The sequence below is a fragment of the Strongylocentrotus purpuratus genome, unplaced genomic scaffold (genome assembly GCF_000002235.5).
Source record: "Strongylocentrotus purpuratus isolate Spur 01 unplaced genomic scaffold, Spur_5.0 spur5_scaffold_6, whole genome shotgun sequence".
Classification (NCBI taxonomy): domain Eukaryota; kingdom Metazoa; phylum Echinodermata; class Echinoidea; order Camarodonta; family Strongylocentrotidae; genus Strongylocentrotus; species Strongylocentrotus purpuratus.
Genome location: NW_022145612.1, coordinates 5,995,850 through 6,011,970, shown reverse-complemented (window position 1 = coordinate 6,011,970; position 16,121 = coordinate 5,995,850). Strand labels below are relative to the sequence as shown.

The 16,121-nt window shown below is 36.6% G+C and overlaps 1 protein-coding gene across 1 annotated transcript; it reads left to right on the top strand.

The window, feature by feature from the left end:
• Positions 1-1,793: 1,793 nt before the first annotated feature.
• Positions 1,794-15,886, top strand: LOC100893051 (26S proteasome non-ATPase regulatory subunit 10). The gene is made up of 2 exons (XM_003723999.3): positions 1,794-1,940; positions 14,717-15,886. The coding sequence occupies exon 2, from the start codon at positions 14,722-14,724 to the stop codon at positions 15,433-15,435; it is 714 nt and encodes a 237-aa protein (XP_003724047.1). The 5' UTR covers positions 1,794-1,940; positions 14,717-14,721; the 3' UTR covers positions 15,436-15,886.
• The last annotated feature ends 235 nt before the right edge of the window (positions 15,887-16,121 follow it).

The window sequence follows — 16,121 nt, the reverse complement described above, 5'->3', positions numbered from 1 at the left end:
CATTTATTCTCGTTTATCCTGTTTTCTACTGATGTCTTTTCTTTATCAGAGAAAAGAATCTGTTGACATTATAATAAATGAAGTCATATTCCACTTGTTGGGCATAACGCCACATTTGGCTGATAAGAGATTCCAAAATAATCATTGCCTTTGATCTGATGAAAAACTGAATAAAGGACATGGAAACGTTTGTAATAATAGTCGATCTCTTTGTTTTCACGATAATATTCATGAATACCAAATGAAATCCTATAAGCTAGTGGAACATCGAACCAGTTTATCATCACTAGACTGTATTGCCACTGAAGAGTGGAATAGTCATGGCTTGTGTACTTATTTCGTAAGTGAACGACCCGGGTTTGCACGGGCCACAATAACTTCCGCTGAGACCTAAAATTCCAGAAAATCTCTAGTTTTCAAAGATATTACGGTTTTCTGACCCAACAAAATTAATGTTATGCAAATGAATTAATGCTGAAAGTGTTTATAATAAATGAAAATGGTTCCAATAAATTATTGGTTTAGTTATATGACGATCATTTCTTAGTGATAACCATCTCAGTTATTAATACTTATTGTAGCTTGGTACATGATTGTGTATGTTGTTTAGGTGTATTACCGTTGATTAAGGGGGGGGGGGGGGCGAGGGGGGGGGGCACGTCTTCTTTGTGCCCCCGTAGTTACGTCAAATCCTCTTATATAAAAATTATTATGTTTCATCTTGCAATATTTCCAGTAGTTTAAGCCAATTGATAGTCAGACCATCACACCAACTGCAAAGTATGATACTTGAGAAATATCTTGGGCCATGCAAAGAGAGAAACAAATATTATGCTTTCTTAGCAGTCAGGTAAAATAACAACCACCACCCACCTAATTTTGATAGCATCCCTGATGATATACTCACAATCTTGAGATTGATTTGAGATTGAGAGAGATTGAAAAGTTTTATTAATTGCACTTCGCAGCCAGATGGCTGAATTATGAACAATTTACATTGGCAATGAATTATAATACATACAAATGTGGTTGACATTGTCACAAAGTATAATATACAGTATATAACAAAATTCATAACAAAGTTCATAACTAATATGACTATAAGGCAATAACAGGCAAATTAAGTCACGTTTAGGTGACACAAGAGTGGGTCAAAGGATGAGCAAGCGCAGGCCCTTTGCTCTTCAATACACGCTCTCATTCCTATACACGCTCCAATTCTCACTCCTGTACCTTGGACACTCTCATAAACACTCACATTTACACTCTTATACACACTCCCATTCACACTCCCATACACTAGCTAACGGTCTGCTCGCTCATCCTTGGACTTCTCTTGTGTCAAGGAATGTCGGGTATTTCAAACAATGTACATTTCAATCTTGGCAATGTAGGGGTATATTATACCAATGTCTAATACGGTATATTTTAGATTTGAGGGTTCCCTTTGTATACGTGCCCCCAGGCGCGTACGCAGGATTTTTTTCAAGGGGGGGGGGGGGGGGTTAACATTTTTAAATCGGGCCGAAATTTCGCATCGACTCTTTTTTTTTTTTTTTGGTCTCGAAATTTCAAAATTTGACATTTTGCTCCGTTGGGGGGGGGGGGGGGGGGGGGTAAGGTCACCTTTTTTTAGGTCAGCCATGGGAATAATTGTTGTTTTTTTTTTGGGGGGGGGGGGGGTTATACACATAAAAATACCAAAGACGCTCCGCCTGCCCTGCTTACAGCTCCCCATGTCAATTGAATATAGAGGGCGTTTCTACTCGGCTAGAACGTTACTCCGTTATAAGAAGTGTGGGAGTATTAATTTTATGCTGCCTCTCACTTGAGAGACGACCTGATCCATGAACCACCTCGTTGCACCAAAGGGCTCGCGGTGATAATATTTGCTTTATTGTGGAGGATAGTGGATTCTACGTTAATACAACATACAAGAGGTGAGATTATCAATTATATTTGTTTCATGTGTACTGTTTCATTCAATTACTCATTTTTCTTCATCTCGCGCTGTCATGAGCGGTACATTATTAGTATTTACCATATAGGCCCTGACTCTTTCCCAAGGTCTCTCTCTCTCTCTCTCTCTCCCCCCCCCCCCCTCTCTCTCTCTCTCTCCCCTTCTCTCTCTCTCTCTCTCCTCCTCTCTCTATCTTTTCTTGGAGAAAGGAGGGGGTATCTCCTCCTTATGTTTTCCAAAGCTGATATGTGAATATTGAAGGAGTGAACTGTAAGATTGTCTTCCCTTATTCCTTTCCTAGCAGAAGGTTAAGGTAACTTTGGCGGACCATCTTTTTTTTAATCTGAAAGATCTATAATGCATACATTAAACACTATAATGCATACATTAAACATCATATACATATCAGAATATAGACAGAAATAATCGTCCAGAAATGGACAAAATTTCATTTTATATTTAAAAAATGCCCCATAACAGACGGTTTTTTATGGCGCAGAATAATGCCAACATAATAATAGCTGACAGGGGAGCTCTCGGACCTTCTATATACAGTGCGTATTAAAAAAAAGTGTACCGAACTGTGTGAGCTTCTTATTATATTCATCCTATATGGTGTACTAAATATGAAGACTTGATTAATGAGTTAAGGCAGTAGGTATATAAAATTAATCATGAGAATAAGACATTTGTTATTAATAATTATAATACTCTCCTTATGAGTGTCCTGAAAATGAAAGTGATTATCTTAAGAAATAGCATTTATTGCGGCGGTTATTTCTGAGCTAGACACCACCAGTGTTTATTTGGTATAGGTGATTGGAATTTCTGACAATAGTTCCTTATTTCGAAATCATTTGAGACATTTTTGTTGAGATAATAATTTTGTGTTATCAAGTCTGCATTATTAATACCTGCAGATAGTTACACTTTTGTTAGTGAATCATATGGAATACCACGTCATGGTTAGACCACAGCAAATGCTAATGCCTCTATAGAGAAGATGAAGACTATGATAGATTTGCTACAACTGATCATACTCCTTTTAATTTGTCAATTGATGTTGACAATTTGCCTGGGCTACGTGATTCAGGCATGTCTAATACTGTACATAAAGGTAGGCTAGATTGAACTAAGATTGATCAAAATCGTAGGAATAATTATTGTTGTGACAATGATTTATTGCTTAATGGTATAGGCCTAATTAATGTGCATGTTTTTTATGTCTAGATTCCAATTGTGTGAACAATGACCATGCTTATTATTTATGTAATACATATGATGATATTGTGAATGCTTATGTGATGCTATAGTGAATCTCTATTTCAATGTAAAAACAAAGTTTATAATACTAGGCCTGGTTGGAATGAGCATGTGTCAGAGCTCCACTCTGCTGCTCGTGAGGCTCACTTACTCTGGGTTAATTGAAGCTGGCAAAAACAGACATGCAACCAGGGACGGTTATTTGAGCTAAACAAGAGGTCAAGTATGCTCTTCGTTTTAAAAAGAATAATGAGAATTTTATGTGGACGGACTCTGTTGCAGGGTAAAAGTTATTGTGAGTTTTGGAAAGAAATTAAATGTTTTAAAATATAGAGTAAAGAGTAAAGCGCCTCATCCAATTAATATTGAAGGTTTCTGTGGTGATGAAAAAATAAGTGAATTGTGGTTTAGTCATTATAAGGATTTGTTTAATTGTGTACAGAGTACGGTGCAGGATGTTACTAATGTTGACTTTGATGTAAATATGGTTAGCTCTCCTGATGAAGTAAAAGAAGTTATTAGAAAATTAGACGACAATAAGTCATGCGGTCTTGATACCATTACAGCTGAATATTTAAAGTTTGCAAGTCTGAAACTCATGCCCTTGCTTGCAATGTGCATTTCCAGCTTTTTGATCCATGGTATCTTACCAGATAGTATGGTTTCCGCTGTTTTGGTGCCAGTCATTAAATATAACGCTGGTCGCATTACTAATAAGGACAATAATATAGCATTGGCTAATGTCCAGTCAGAAGTGCTGGAAAAGATATAGCTTGGTAGGTTAGAGATGTATATTCTTACTAAAGATAACCAGTTCGGTTTTAAAGCCAAACATGGCACTGACATATATATGCTTTGAAGGAAACTATTTCAAGTCATTGTAGCAGAAATTCTTTCTTGTTTCTTTGTTTTCTTTAGGCTTCCAAAGCTTTTGATCGGATAAATCATGAAAAGCTGTTTACGAAAATGACTAATAGAGTTTCAAGTTTCAAGTTTACTTCACATTTGACAAATAAAGGGAATTTACATAATTGACAAAATTAGAACATAATATGAAATATACTAAAAGTGTCACATTATATAATTAATTCTTTGAAAAAACGTCGAAATTAATTGTAATGAATAGAATTTTATACAGAGTGAAATGTGAGGAACCTTTTAAAAAGCTCAGCTTGTAGATTATAGGTTCCCATAAATGAAACTAACATTTGGTTGAAGTAGTTGTAATGGTAGAGGACGTAACAGTAATAATAGGTGGGCAAGAAGGCCTTGACATAAGATGATATACAACGTGAAACAAGCAAAAATAGCAAATACAGCAGGCAAATTAATATGTTACCAAAGAAATGAGACGACAGTCACTTTAAAATATTGAGGTCATTAAACGAGGTCATTGAATGAGGTCACCCGAGCAAGGCGGTAGACATGAACAATCATGTATTCAAACCCACTCACGTGAGAGCCCCAAGGCACGCAAACGCATTCACCTACGCCACGCCCAGGGGCGTCGCTAGACCTTTTTCAGTGGGGGGGGGGGGGGGGGGGGGTGTAGAGGCCAACGATTACCGACAAAAGTAGCCACCAATTACCGACAAAATTAAATTTCCAATATCTACAGAGTCAACCCTATGAACCTGGGGCCGATGGCTAAATTATTTTTCCTATGGACTATCTATAGTACTTGCATAATTATGCGCAAAATGGTCATTTTCCTCGACGACATTAATATACGAATTATACAGGCGCGCATGCATAATAGGAGAAGGCCGGAATGTACAATGTATAATATCATAATCATTTAATTTCAAAGTCAAATTGGGTCATATGAATTTAAAAAGGACTGTTTAAGCTAATAGAGGTATTCCTAAGTACCTGATTAGGATACTCGTGTTTTGGTATATGCCCCAGATATGCCCATCAAACTATGATGGCTAGATGGGGAAGTAGTGTCTCTGAACTGTTCCATGTCAGTAATGGAGTTAGACAGGGTGGTATTTTTTCTCTCTTTCTCTTTAACCTGTACATGGATGGTGTATCTGACAATTTGAATGCTTGTAAAAAACTGTGTAGTTGGTGGTCTGGTAATCAATCACTAATGTATGCAGATGATCTCGTTATTATTATCCCGTCAACTGCTGGGTTGCAGAGTTTGCTCAAAATTTGTTATGATAATGGATATGATAATGATGTCAAATATAATGCAAAAAAGGGTCATGTTATGATAATTTGATGTAAGGAACACCGTAGATTGGTATTCCCAGATTTGTATTTATGTGGAGCTGAATCTTAATGTCTGTACAGAGGTCATGTATATTGGTCATTTTTATTACTGAGGACCACAGTGATTTGTTCGTTTTGTAGTATTTTTGTTTAATTGTCTTCATTCAATACTTGTACATGTACATCATACAAATACAAATTATTTCAAATTACATTACATAACATATAGAGTACACAATATACACAACCCAATTATTTTGAATAAAACAAATCTTTTCTTAATAATCCCCTTCCCCAAAATAAAACAAAAGACAATTCAATTTTCTTGACAAGAAAATTGAATTGTCTTTTGTTTTATTTTGGGGAAGGGGATTATTAAGAAAAGATTTGTTTATTATCACCGTTTACGTTAAAATGTCCCCATTTTTTATAATGGAGTGTCAATGTTTTTCGTTCCGTAGCAGTCTTTCTTTCTTCTTCTTCTTCGCTTTACAAAAAAAAATCTTTTATTTCCTCAATGATTGGAGGCTTTTTTTTTCTTTCTCCCTACTTAAAAATATAATAATTATTTGCCCAATGTGAACTTCCTTCCAGCTCATGTTTTTAAGAATAGGAAGATCCAGAATATCACTACATTGTTCCTATAATCTTCTCGCTTCAACGCATTACAAAAATATGTCCATATAATGTTTCCTCATCTTTTGCACAGAATGAGCATTTATCAATTGAAATAAACTTAAACCTATATAAATAGCGATTAAATTTGCTCCCAACTGGGAAGTAAATATTTCCGAGTATTACCTCTTTATTTGCAACAAACCAACTGTAAAATGAATCTGCCTTCTGCGTCAATAAGTCGTAGTTTATCATTTACTCCACTGTCACTAGTATCATAACCCCTTTAGTGTGAATTGGTAACTAATACCCTGCCTAATGATAACAGAGGTGTTGTGGACGAGTGGATAAGTTACCGGACTGTGGATCACAAGGTCCGTGGTTCAAGTCCCGCCGCAGCACTAATGTCCTTTGGCAAGACATTGATCTACATTTGCCACTCTTCACCCAGGTGTTAAATGGTTACCCGGTAGGATGTTAATGTGGTTAGATTAGCAAGTGTGCGCTTGTAAAAATGACGCCTGGCTGTAATGCTCCCCAGGGAGTGGAGAATGTGCATACATTGTGTGCTGGTAAGCCTGAATCCAATGACCGGGGTAATAATATACTTATCTGTAAAGCGCTTTGAGAGGGCCTCCGGTCCTGAAAAACGCTATATAAGAACGAGCTATTATTATTATTATATTCATAAGTGCCACAGATGACTGAACAGCAGGCTTTTCAGAAACTATTGTCAAAATCCTCTTGTAAATTTTGACTGGAGCAAAAGGTCAAAAGCCATTATGTGTTATCTCATTCCAAAAACACTTGCCAACTTACGTACATGCATGTAGTATTAGGCAGCTGAAAAGAAACAGATTTTAATATCAACTCAAACTCAAGGAAATGCTTATTACAAGCAAAAATTATGAGATTCTTTTGGTTATGATGATTAGTATCTTGACTTCATTGCATCCCTTGTTTAAGCTAACCCTTCTCATTTTGTGATACAAAATGGTTAAAGTTCATTTGAGATGTTATCTTTTTTAATGAAAGTCTACTGTCATTTTTTGTAATGCTTATCATCATTTCGTTCTTTATTGCATTTGGTTGTACTGTAGTAACATTTTTCCTTCGCTAATCGAGATAAACACTTCATGCTCCTTCCGCGTGTGAAATGGCGCAGCAGAATAAGCAGAGAGAACTTAGATATCATGAGACAAATAATAAGTATACTGTTCAAAATAATTACAGGTTATCGATTACAAGGTTCTGTGAAAGTCTAGATACAATGCATCATGTGACACGATGAAGCACTAAAGCATAATTTAACTGTTCAAAGAAATTAAGACCAAAGAAGCACATGCATATGGCCTGACCCCCAGGCACGGATCCACGAAGGGGGGGGGGGGGGGGCGACGGGCTTTGCCCCCCTGGTCCAAACAACAACACACACAGAATTTTCTCACGCATTAGGCAAACAGAACAAATAGTGCTCTTACCCCCCCCCCCTCCGCTCATCAGCCCATAGGCCTGCTCGCTAAATATTTCCTAAAAAATTGGACCAACAAAAAAGCCTCTTACCCCCCCCCCCCCCCCCCCCCCCCCGGCTGGATCCGCCACTGCCTGACCCTCATATTTTGTTTCATCAGCCCATCTCTCTTAAAAAAAGAGAGTGAATTTTGAACTCTATTTTCACTTTCTTGGGAGTGACGTCCGTGATCACTTGTTTAGGAGTGAAAATCGATTGATTTTAGAGTGCTCTCTAAGAAGAAAAGAGTGAATGTTCACTCTATTTTCACTACATTTTCACTCTCCAGAGGAGTGACGTCCGTGATCACTCGATTTTTTTTTAGAGAATTAATTATACAAGGCGATTTTGACAAAACTGTTTAAAACCCTTGTGCTCGCGTGTTCACTATAAGCTCTGTGATATCAGATACAGAAATGTGATGCGTATGTAGTGCACTTCCATCATCATACCAGCAACAAAATAAATAGGGCATCATTTGACAGAGATAGATTTCAAAGTCTTATAGTTTATGACTTTTTATTAGGAGCTACCAAAGTTGGGTACACTTTTTTGTATACGCACTGTATTGTGCTGTTTTCAACTTTGCCAATACGTCTGTTCAGAGCCAGAGCGTTAATTATTGTGTTAAAGCATATGAGTTAACACCCTTCTAGCTTAAAATAGAATTCTATTAAATTACGATGAGTGATATCTACGTTTCCTTCTATTGGTATAATGATAGGTATGTTACAACAAGGTCTTTCAAGGAATCAACTTCAAGATTCAACTTACGGGCAACACAACATTTGTTATACAATACGTTCAGTTATGAACGAAAGGTTGGAATGAATTGGACCAACAGCAAGAAATGTACAATGTCTGAAATATAAGATAATTAGTTGTATATACGAATCGCAAATGGGCAATTTGGTCTGGATTATGGGTTATACGGACAACTCTCCCGTTCTTCGTGTAAAATAACTGTACTTTCGGGTTTTGTCCTATTGAGTACCATCTCAATTGGGGGCACTACTCAAAATTATAGATAGCATATTATGAAAAGAAAAATTTTAAAAGGAAAAGACCGTTATGAGTTTTATATCTTGAAGAAAAAAAGAAGAAAAAATTGATTGATTTTTTTAATTTAAACAAAAAAAAGTTTTTAATAATTTATTTTATGTGTTGGAACGAAAGAATAAGTGACATTGCCGATTTGAAGTTCCCAGTTATACATGACATCGTCACACAGGTTAATAAATTTGGATGCGTCATTGAACTCTCCCCTTATTAATTCACTTGATATCTTAAAACCGCGAAGGTTGATTTCCATGCAACAGTGTTCAAAATAACGATTAACACAATAAGAATAGTTTTGAGAATCATGAAAAGTGCTTCTGTTTATTCGGATTCATGAAACGAAATATATTTACTCACACTATCCTCTTCGGATGCAACGCTGGCCTTTGCGGTATTATTTTGTCTGATACAGGAAATCATTATAGAAACATGACTTGTAGAAGAGTATCAGATAATCTCTCCTAATTATCTAGATATACACTGACTGCGAAGGTTGAATTCCATGCAGATGATGCAACAGTGTTTAAAATAACGATACACACAATAAGAATACTTTTGCGAATCATTAAAAGTGCTCCTGTATATTCGGATTACTGAAACATAATATATTTATTCACATTATTAGCTCCTCAGATGCAACGCTGGCCTCTGCGGTATTTTTTTGGTCTGATACAGGAAATCATTCATTCATAGAAATGTGATTTATAGAAGAGTATCAAATAACAGCAGTTCAGAAGAAAACAGAGAAAGATAGAGGGAGAGAGAGAAGGTGGAGTGTTAGAAGTTGTGTATGTGCGTGTGTGTGTGTGTGTGAGGGAGAGAGAGAGAGAGAGAGAGAGAGAGAGAGCAGGAGAACATCTATGATGGATGAAAAATAAAAAGAGAAGAAGAGAAAGACTATAGACAGCAGATATCGGTTGTTTTTGGTTCTACTTTCTGTATTATATTAAGATCAAAGAAGAAATTCAATGGCATACAAACTAATACAAGTTTGGAGCCATTCACCCAATCTGGTATGTCAATGTCAATATTTCGGACTATATCTTCATATTCACAAATTCTTCGTTCATTCAATTCCTTTGTACTTCTCGATGCATTCTGTTCAGGTGTTCAAGAAGCATGCCTGAATAGACGTTACAAATCATAATCAATCAAGAGGGAAAAAATTGTCTCGTTCTTGAAGTGCAAATTCACACCCGAACACCTTCCGCATCTCGTTGAAAGTAAATATTTGGAGAGTAAACTACAGTGAGGTTCTGCGATGTAGATAATAGCCCTATCAAAATATGATGATAGCTTTCATGAATAGGACGTTCGTGACCTACACACGTCTTATAAGAGGCCACAGACACCAGATGGGAACCCCTCAAAATAAAATGTCTCTTTTATTATTTTTTTTTTTTTATTTCTTTATAGCAGTATTGGTCAGTAGTCTAACGTTTTAGGCCTATTTGGTTTTTTGAGGTTTAATATTATTGATCATAACAGTCACTAGGAGAAAAAGTTAATTACAAACATGTCGAACTATAAAACAAAGTAAATACTGACGGCTGAAACAGTCAGAGGATACCTTGAACCAACGAAAACTAACGGAAGGAAGAAAGAAAGAAAGGAAAAAAAAAGACATCAGACTTGATCGGTCCTCTAAAGTACTAAGTCTATTCGGTATTTTTTGCTAGATTCATCGTGCAGTCACAATGAAAAAATACAAAAAATTAAAAAAAACAAAGCAAAAAAAAGAAGTAGTGTATTCCCGGTATTCCCACTATCACCAAGAACCGAGAAGCCTCAGAAGCAAGGAAATATCCTTTTCATCTTTTGAAAATTAATTCCCCTAAAGTGGTTTTTTTTAATATCACCCTTTGAAAACAAGAATGGGAGAACCTTGATTATTGTTTCACCATAATCATGAAATAAGTTTGGGCAAGTCGTTCTTTTATTCTATTAAATCAATAGTATGTCGGGACCTTGTAGAATGTCACAGACATGTCACACGCAAACTATTATACTCGTTGATGAAAACAAGCAGAATGCAAGTCATGGATTATACCATGAACGTTCATGATTATACCAGGGAGGCATTTTCCTTATTATACAACTATAATACACCACTACGCCAGTTCCGTGTCCTGCACGCCACAGAGACTGACTGCAAATGTTTTGTAATTTTATAAAAAAATGGGGGGGGGGGGTATATACACCGGCTACATGCATTCTTAGCTGAATGTGCAACTACACCCACTATTTACTTTTGAAATAACAAGATAACATTTATTGTCGCTGTATTGTAGACTTAGAATTCGACACCTATTGTTATCGACCTTCAGATATACAGCTGTCATGCATAAATGGATTTCAGATTACCCTTTTCGCCACAATTGACTTCGATGCATATTTTTGAAAACATTTTGTCTTTCTTTGTTTTAAAAAAAATAATTATTTGCATTCCTTTTCCTCCCACCGGGGTTTGTATGTGTCTCCCTTTCTCTTTATCTCTCTTTCTCTTTCTTTCTTTCTTTCTTTTCTCTCTCTCTCTCTCTCTCTCCTCTTTCTCTCTTTTAGAAGGAGGCGGTGTGGCGCAATCAGATAGTCGCTTAATTTTTGCCTGATTCTTAAAAGTGCCCCCAGAAGATGTGATAAAGGATGAAAATGACTCAAAAAATGGTAAAGAAGACAAAAAGTCGAGATCCCTGGATCTTGTCAAGTCAACTTGATTTGGCTGAGAAGATAAAAATTTCAATTCAAATTCAGCTCAAAAGACTTTATTTCTGTTAAAAAAACATACAAATATATACATGTGATAAAGAACAGACAGTTTAAAATATACAAATCATGAGCATTGTGTTAAATTAATTTAAACAAACTGTGAAAATGAGTAGAAGGAAAAGGGAGCACCTGTAGGAAGCTTATGTTAGCTTGTTGATTTAGGCGTCCAAATGAATAAAATAATTATACGGATATAATAACATAATAATGAGTATTGCGCATGTATTTTGTTCTACCCCTCCCTCCTCCCCACCCCGCCCCACCACCACCTCCCCCCCCTCCCCCTTCTTTCTCTCTTATGGTAGTTTACAAATCATATTTTATTTTAAAATAGATATTAAACTATAGGGATAATAGATATTTTTAAGATTTTTCTTGAATGAGTTTAAGTAAACATATTGAGTTAGAGAGGATGGAAGAGAATTCCATACTGTGGGCCCTGTATACCTTACCGATTGTTGCATGTACTGTTTATCAATATTCCAAATGTGTAACTTTAGACTATTTCGAGTATTATATTTATAAATTTTAGAGTTAGTTTGGAACATAGTGGCAAAAGATGATGGTGCATTACCTTTAATACATTTGAATACAAACACAGCATTTTGATATTTATTTAGGCTATAAATATTGAGGGTATTTAACTGTCTAAATAAAGGTTTAGAATGGGCCAAATAATGAGAGTTTGTACAATATCGTAGACAACGCTTCTGAAGTAAAAATAAGGGTTTCAACTTAGAATGACTTGTATTTGCCCACACGATGTTACCATATGACAAATAAGAGAGAATGAGTGAATTATAAATCATAAACAATACATTTCCTGGTAAATAATACTTCAGCTTTGACAATAATCCTGTAGTTTTACTAATCTTTGTAGAGATCATGGCAATATGGGATTTCCAAGACAATGTTTCATCTATGAGACCTACTATCTCGTCTTGTCGGCTCGGTCTGGACGAGAATACGGGACACTAGAAATCGTCAAGTCGACTTGATTTCGATGAGGATACCGGATCCTCCCTGGTCGACTTGATGAGGGCGAGAAGATGAACAGATGAGATACTGGATCTTGTCTTCACGTACAAATCAAATCGACTTGATGAAATCCAGGATCTCGTCTTTTTATCTTATCGTCTCGTCTTCTTGTTATTTTTTTACTCGTTTTCTCGGGTTCTCGTCTTTCGTCTTTTCGTCTTTTCGTCCTCATTTATCTTCTTGTGAGGGCACTTTTAAGCTTCCGTACTTTCGTCATGCGCATAGGTTCGAGTCCCGCTCTGAGCAGCAAAATGCGAAATTCATTGTCGCCGCTTTGTCTGTAAGAACGCACCTCTCCTCTTACCATTCTGTTCTTGATTTATGCTCGGGTTCAGGAAAACACTTCATTCCTTGGACTGAACGCTAATTGAAGGCCCCGTGTGTAGGAGAGTCACGCCCTATGTACGTTTCTACGCTACACTTCTTGCAATACAAGGAGTAGGGTGTAAACCCGGTGTTTATGCCTGTAATACGATAATCAACATAAAGATCTTCGTGATAGGCTTGCATAGCCCCTTCCTCTCTACCTTTTCACATTGATTCGGCTGTCTCTTGCTAATACTTATTCATAGACTTTGTTCTGACCTACTATGTGAAAATCTACTTTAGACTGAGATTACACCCAGCGTCGGGTTTAAGAATAAGGACCATAGATTTTTATCAGAATTAGTCTGAGTGATATTATGTTCTGATGATATCTTTCAAAAACGAAAAGGAAAAAAAAAAGGAAAAAAGAAAGAGAAGAGAAAAAAAGAAAGAAAGAATGAATGCATGATTTGTAATTCTCACGCATGAGCGAAAATATACAATGTTTAGACATTGGTATTTTCCCTTTACATTGTGATTACATTGACAGTGATGATCTCAATATTTCTTTCTCTTTTTGCATGGTCCAAGGTCATAATTTGCAATCGAGTGGAATAGTCTTGATATTCATTTATGAGCGAGCAAGAATTATATATTTTTTTAAAGTCCTGTTTTAAAGACTGAAAAAGCCTTTAATAAGTATAGGAATAAGTTATGGAAAAGGCAAAAGGGGGCACTTATCAGAAGGGAAAAGGAGCATGCCCTTATCAAAGTAAAGAGACAATAATTTTATCAGAGGTGAAAAGGGGCACTCACCCGAGGTAAAATGTGGAACTTACGATAATGGAAAAGGAGCATTTATAAAGGGAAAGGGGCGTTTGTCGAAGGGAAATGGGCACCTATCAGATTTTAATAGGAGTATATATCTGAGGTTAAAAGGCAAATTTGTGGGAGGGGAAGGGGCTTTAAGATGAAAGGGGAAAGGGCAGTTATACGAAGAAATAAGGGCGCATATAAGAGATGAAAGGGGCATTTATGAGAAGGGGAAGTGCCAATTCTTTCAAAAGAAATGGGCACTTGTTAAATAAACATTGGCACCTCTCAGATTTGAATAGGGGCAATTACTAAAGGTAAAGAGGCACTTATCATAATGTGGTAAGGGAAACTTATAATAATATAGAACTGGCGCCTATTGGAAAGAAAAGGGCACGTTCCCTTCTGAAAGGGGGCACTTTTGGAGTACTTTTAAAACTAGTGAACGTTGTACGCCCCACTCCCGGAGCATCGACTCTGTTTGCAATGATGAATATCTCTGTATTGACAATGACAGCGCCATCATTTCGTCACACAAAAGCAATTTGTTTACATGCAGCGCCGACATTCTGCCACACAAAGGCATTTTGTTTACATTGTAAATAAAATGGGTCAAAGATGGAGCTAAGTTCTGGTATTCCATTATACATTGTGAAAGAAACTGTCTGGATACGTTGATTATATAGTAAATAGAAATCCGTGTATACTGTGAGGTTTTGGTATCATCAAATAATAAGACACTGACTTTTGTCTCTGGACACAGACGTGCGTAATTATGGGACAACACCCGAATGTTTGGTCCAAACTTTTAAGCTTTTTCCCATTATATCTCAAATATGAGAACATTTGAAGAGCAATCCCTTTTCAAGGAGCATTGATTTCTGTTTTGATATTCTTCCAAACTGACATAAAGAGAATGAGGAAACTCACAAATTATGTTTTCACTTTCACCAGAACTCAACCTACTCTATAGTGAGGTAGGACACATTTTTTAATAAAAAAATTAAAGTCCTTTCCCATTTAAAAATTTGCTGGTGAGGGTAATATCCAATATACCTTTTTCCCAATAGAACTTCCATTTTAGGGATGTACCGCTATTACTTTATTAGGACTCCTTGAATAGCTACATTGCTAATGTTTTGTGAACATCCTCTGTTTTTTTACAGAAAAGATGGCGAAAAGGTGTCTGGGGTCCCAGATCTTCGAGAGAGCAGAACAAGGAGATAAGGAAGAGCTTCTTGTTCTTGTACGATCTCACTCACAAAGTGAAGTTCACCAAGCTTTGAGATGGCGGAGGAAATGGCGAGCATTGGCTCGCTACCGTGATCCCGACGGCAGAAACGCCCTTTCCGTTGCTGCAGCAAACGGCCACACAGATGTCATCAAGGCTCTTTTAGGCTTCAACGCTCTCGAGATCGAACATGCTGAATGTCTTGGAAGCGCACAAGCTGGCAGTTGTGTAGTTGGTTCCCTCTTTTATGCTTTCAAGAACGTACAGTGGGAAACAGCCCGAGTTTTGATGGCGGCGAGAGCAGATCCTTCCAGGGATCTGTTGCTTCATGCCCTGGTGACCTGGTCATCGATTCGATCCCGCAGGATCGATGCCTTCATGGCGCTACTGGAAGGCAAGATTGATTTTGATCAGAAGGACGAGAATGGCCAGACGGCACTTATGATCGCCTGCGAGCAAGGGAACCGTACCATGGTTCATCTTTTGCTTAAGTATGGCGCTGACCCGAATGTGCAGGATTTAGATGGAAACACGGCCCTGCAATTGATCCCGCCAGTGAAGATCAAAGAACTCAGTAAAGTCTTGTGTGAACAAGGAGCCCGGCTTATTCGAAATCAAGCTGGGGTTCTTCTTGTTACATCAGCCACTGCATGAGGGATAACTGTTAACTCGAGGTTGTGCGTTACTGCGTTGAACATAGCGATAACTATCGTGGCCAGTTAAACATTATGACCCTGTTGTATGGGCATACCATGTACAAAGGACTATTAAATAAAATACTATTGGTTTATCATATTCTGCAGATTTACGACGTTATTAGTGAAAGATATAAAATTACTCATTGATCAATCATTTGTTTTAATAAAGAAAATGAATTAAAGATAATGATTATTAGCTGTCAGTAGATATTTTGTAAATACATAGTCTTTTCGTTGTAAAGTATACACGTCGTATGCTTTGAATGTATAATGCTTGACGAATAAGTAAAGTATAAATATGATCAGTATATTCTCAGCCGATTTCTTGTATAATTATTACTTTGAAAATAATAATTTATCATTATTATTATTATTATTATCATCATCATCATCATCATCATCATCATCATCATCATCATTCCTATTTTATTACAATTATTATTATTAAAATCATTATCAATATCATTACTATCATAATTAAATACCATCAGTAGTACGTATAGTAGAAGAATTAGAAGTAGTAGTAGTAGTAGTAGTGTCATAATCATCATCATTATCATTACAATAGATATCAACATATGAAGTGGTTTCAAATCAAGATTTTGAATAGAACTTAATGTAATGAAGGATACTTTGTTAAGA

Coding starts and splice junctions, on each gene's coding strand:
- LOC100893051 (XM_003723999.3), top strand. CDS start 14,722: ATGGCGAAAAGGTGTCTGGGGTCCCAGATCTTCGAGAGAGCAGAACAA.